This window comes from Colletotrichum chrysophilum (assembly GCF_026319265.1).
Source record: "Colletotrichum chrysophilum strain AFK26 chromosome Unknown scaffold_16, whole genome shotgun sequence".
Classification (NCBI taxonomy): Eukaryota; Fungi; Ascomycota; class Sordariomycetes; order Glomerellales; family Glomerellaceae; genus Colletotrichum; species Colletotrichum chrysophilum.
This window is the reverse complement of record NW_026517303.1, coordinates 377879-382704: the sequence shown is the minus strand read 5'-3', so window position 1 is coordinate 382704 and position 4826 is coordinate 377879. Positions and strand designations below refer to the sequence as shown.

Genomic DNA, 4826 nt, shown 5'->3' with positions numbered 1-4826 from the left:
GATTGGAGCTAAAAGCATCACACACCACGCGAGAGTAGTAGCAAGCAGTTCCGACTTGTCTGCACTTCGACGATCTGTGGCAACCTGGGAATCAAGCAATTTGATATGGTTCCGATGCCGACTTAGATGAATACGAGTGTGACAGACATTTACGTAGATCGAGTTGGACCTACGGTAGCTTCTGAATTATTTACTGACCTACTCGCCTGAGACCTCTTTCAGGATCTGTATCCATTGTCAAACAATGAAGACACCATAGCTCTCTTCACAGATAATTAGGCACAAACGCAGCAGAACCTCGAGTTGCCGCCGACAGGTCTGGCACGATCCCACGAAGCCAGTCTCTCCCGAGAAAGCCCAGGACGGCGAGGGTCACGATGGCAACCAGTACCGCCGTGATCCAGACGCCAGAACCTTGGGTATGAATCTGCGAAGCATAAGCGGCTCGTCCCTGGAGTAGTCAGTTTTGCATGCTTCAAAATAGCCACACATGATGCGTCTGGGAACTCCACTTACACTGTATTGCCAGTCCGACCAGACGGGGAAGAGACAGCGATACCAGAAGTGCGGCTGAGAGTACGGGTAACCCATCGCGTTCCATCTCTTGGTGCCGTCTCTGGAGGTCTTGGTGTACCAAGCGCCGCATCCCGTGTTCCAGACCGTCTTCTGCAAGGCGTCTTGGATGTCGTCGACGTAGCGTTGTTCGGCATCGCTCTTGATCATCGCGGTGGCCGACCGTCCTTTCAGGACAGGCTTGATGACACGCAAGGCGTAGTTGATGCAGTTTTCCAGAGCCATGACGGTGGACGTGTGTCCTGTGACGGAATTGGGGCCTGTTATCAACGTCATTATCAGTTTGCTGGGCCTCGTCGTCTCGAAGCGACTCACCGAGAAGGAAGAAAAAGTTTGGAAACCCGCTCATGGCCGTGGTGTTGTACGCCCCCTCTCCCCCGAGAGCCTCCCAGCGCGACTCGAGAGTCTCGCCGCCGCGGCCACGGACGTCGATGCCTGCTGCGAACTGGTTGGTGTGATAGCCGGTTGCAAAGATGAGCACGTCGGCCTCGATGAAGCCGTTGGCCGTTCTGACACCGTCGGGCGTGATCTCGACAACCTTCTCATCCGTCAGGTCGAAGTTGTCGGCATGTATGCTCTGGAGGTAGCCCGGGTCAAAGATTCGTCTCTTGCAGTTGACCTCGAAGTCGGGTATCAGCATGTCATGGTACTTTGCGGGCGCCGCGGCCCTCATGTAGTCCTCCGACACCTTCCTCTGGCTGGCCCTGAACTTCTTGCCCCCGTCCGTCATGCGGAAACCTCGAAATGAGTTTTCCGCGACGCAGAAGATCATGAGCCGCTGGAGCCACGCCACGGCGGGCACCCATTTGAGAACCAGACGCACCCACGGCGGGACGTCGGCGTCGAGGGACGGCATGATCCAGTGCTTTGTCCGCACAACCTGGGTCAAGCTCTTCGTCTTGTGGACGATGGCCGGCACGACCTGGGAAGCCGTACACCCGTTGCCAAACATGATGACCTTCTTCCCTTCGAGGTCGATCGGGCGCCACTTGCCCGTGTGCACGACCTCGCCCCTGAAAGTCTCCACGCCCGGCACGTCGATCTCGCGGGGGGTGACGAGGCAGCCGGTGGCGGCAAACAGGAACTGCGACTCGTGGTAGTAGGTGGTGTCCGACTGGCGGTGGCGGATGGTCAGCCGCCAGCGGGATCGGTCCTCGATCCACTCGCAGCGCTCGACGGGCGAGTCGAAGGCCATCTTCCTCACGAGGTCGTAGTCGCGGGCCACCTTGTCGAGGTACTCCCAGAGCTCAGAGTGAGAGGGCATGACCTTGGTCCAGTCGGGGTTCGGCGCGAAGGAGATGCTGTACAGCGCGCTCGGAACGTCACAGGCGCAGCCTATGAGTGTCAGTCAAACGAAGTCCGCCACCGTGGGAGTGTATTCATACCTGGATACTTGTTTATGAACCATGTCCCGCCGAGCGAGCTGTGACGCTCAAAGAACTGGATGTCCTCGATTCCATACCACCGTTTGAGCTGTGCCCCGAGGGCAATGGCCGCGAAACCGGTTCCGATACAGGAGAAGAGGCTGTAGCTGACCTTTTCTGCGTCTGGATTCATGATGCTTCAAATCTGCTTGAGACTACGATTTTGGCAAGCAAGATGCTGTTGATACGGCAGTGAAGTCACGGGAGATGTGAGTCTGGGAGCGGGGTAGCATTTCGTGCTCGCGAGGGCCTGTTCCTCAGACATATATCTCAGATCTCGATACCAGTCACACGAGGAAAAGGTTATCCAAGATTATAACAAACTTGCACACGCAATACGAATGTCCCCCACCATGGACGTATAAGTGACGGCGGAGGGATTTTCATTGGACTGTCAAGACGGCTTGACTCCGGTGCCTCGGCAACTACTCGACGTGCTTCCAAATCAGTCGAGTCTGTCGACGAACAAGATACCTGTTGGCGTTGTACGCAAGACGTTTTGGTGTACGCATGCGTCTCATGACGATGAATTGAGGGGAAGGCATGCCGGTGCCAAGGTAGTTTGGTTAAAGTGACAAACGGCGATTGGCCTCGCCTCCAATGCTCAGCATATGCGACTGAGACAGTTTCGGTTGATTCAGCGTCAAAAAATGGAGAATACCAGTCCATCTTGCATTCGGTTTTGCGTTGGAAAGCTCCCAGATGTTCAATCATCCCCGCGACCCGTCCCGCTCTTGTCCCGCAAAGCCCACATCTGGTGTTTCCTCGGGACCCCCCCCTCTCTCTCTCTCTCTTGCCACCCGCATGCACCATGGCGGGAAGCCCCTCTTCTGCCGATAGTCGACAGTAGCCGAAGGCGACACATGCAGCCCGAATGCGACCTACCACAATTGATATGTGCTGCATAATGCATAGCGAATGGATTTTCTGTTTATAATCTTTGAGGAAAGCTTGGCAACTGTCTCGACGTCTAGCAGTACACATGAGCTCCCAATTCGGTTTGGTCATGATGATGGTAAAACTTATAGAGAACAGCAAGCTGACACTCTTCGCTGAACCATGATGAACTCATGGTTTTATGGATTGAAATCCACCATTTCTAGCACTTGAGTGATTAGTTCCTTTCAGGGTCAGCTCGATTGTAGACAAATTGTTGGGGTAAACCCGTCCAAGCAGACGAGACTGTGGATATGTTCTTGTTTTCTTAACCATAATCAGGTTGAACTCAAGAGCATGCTATATCCACAGCTGTTGTCTTATCGAGCCATCTGAGGAGGTGTACGAAGCAATTGTTATCCAGATGCCATGCGTGCAGGCCGTAATCCGCACCAATTACGGGGTGTCAGCTTGCTGACTGAACCCGAGGAAGCATGTTGACAATGAATCTATTTCGAACTGGTGATAACTGAGGCCCTCTGGTGTCAGCCTTAGTGACCACGAGAGGCGTTGCAATAGACGAGCGAGCTGGGGTGCACGCAGCTTCGATTCTGTTGATTGATAGTGATGTTCCATCTATGATGACAGTTCAATTTCTGTCAGAGGAGTTTGCTTGCTCTGTTAGGATGTTGCCTCGAGGAGTTAAGGGTTGAGACTGATACCGAAAAGCTGTCTACGGTTCTGAGATTCCCACATGCTGTTGATGTCAGCCAGGCACTTCAGATGCAGAGAAACTTGGGTGGAATAGGTAGAATGACGTGGCTTTGACACAGTCACTTGGCAAAGAGACTGTAACTATGCTTTGCAGCTAGGAGAAATATCCTCTTCTTCCAGAAAGCTTAACTCCTCTTTGCTTTAGATCGCTGCATGTCCTCTAAGGAAGGGTGCTATCACTATCTGGTTGGTCATGGCCATCTCTAGGTTATTCGCCACGTTGGTAAGACTGTTGGCTGTCGTGGACGTATTGGACATGTACCTCTCAATCAAGAACCAGGAATATGTAAATTATGGAGGAACAATAGCGTCAACCTCTGGTTTACTGCTGCGCTTGAATCTGGCAGTCGAAAACGACGCTCGACTTGAATATGATGTCTACACCACTCCTTCTGATCGAGGGTGTCAGTAAAAGAAACAGAGCAGTTTCCAGGGAAAATGTTAGTATTCTTCTATACTTCGAATCACGGGAAGCTGTTGGTGACATGCCAAGCATTTCTTGCGGTGATAACTAGCGCTTTGACCGGTGTACCTCTCGACATCAAATCAAGCCAAGTACATGAGTGACGTTTTCTTTATTCTAATAAATGGGTATCTAAAAAAGCATCTAGTTTATTGCAGGATATCTTAGTCAACCCAACAAAATCACCTTCAGTTCTGGCAACACATTGTATGTAAGGGCGAAAGATGTGGGCTTCCTTACAACTAGATGAGTTACCCAGGAGAAAACCTCGCTAATGATACTGAGCACGTAGAGAATCAGAGGGGCAGAAGCTATAAAAATCAAACGGAGTGATGAATTCGGACTTGACTCTGCAGGTTTAGCTAGCAACTGAATACGAAACCAACGGCGACAGCGGACTGCCTCCACAAAGGCCAATAGATGTTAGAAATTATTGATATGACATTTAAAAGCTCGGTGAGCAATCACATAATGAATAGATCACGACACACGCTCTCTGGAGATTCGTATCATTCTGGCTTACATTCGCGGAGGCGTGAGGGTTTTTTGACGCACTCTTTTGCCCTCGCTTTTGTAACCAAGCTGTTTCTGTTTCTGGCTGCTTAAACAGACAGCAAAACTCTGCAAAGACGACCAGCGTCTGATGATGCTTGCAATAAACTCCTTGAGCGAGTATCAGGCATGCTTCTGGATGTTGCGCTTGACGGTTATTTGGC

The 4826-nt window shown here is 51.7% G+C and overlaps 1 protein-coding gene across 1 annotated transcript; it reads right to left on the bottom strand.

Moving 5' to 3' along the window:
* Nucleotides 1-265: 265 nt before the first annotated feature.
* Nucleotides 266-2130, bottom strand: COL26b_003056 (uncharacterized protein; the record flags this gene model as incomplete). Its single annotated transcript, XM_053175961.1, has 4 exons — nucleotides 266-451; nucleotides 517-833; nucleotides 889-1908; nucleotides 1959-2130. 4 exons carry the CDS (start codon nucleotides 2128-2130, stop codon nucleotides 266-268), a joined length of 1695 nt encoding a protein of 564 aa, XP_053040128.1.
* Nucleotides 2131-4826: the final 2696 nt, after the last annotated feature.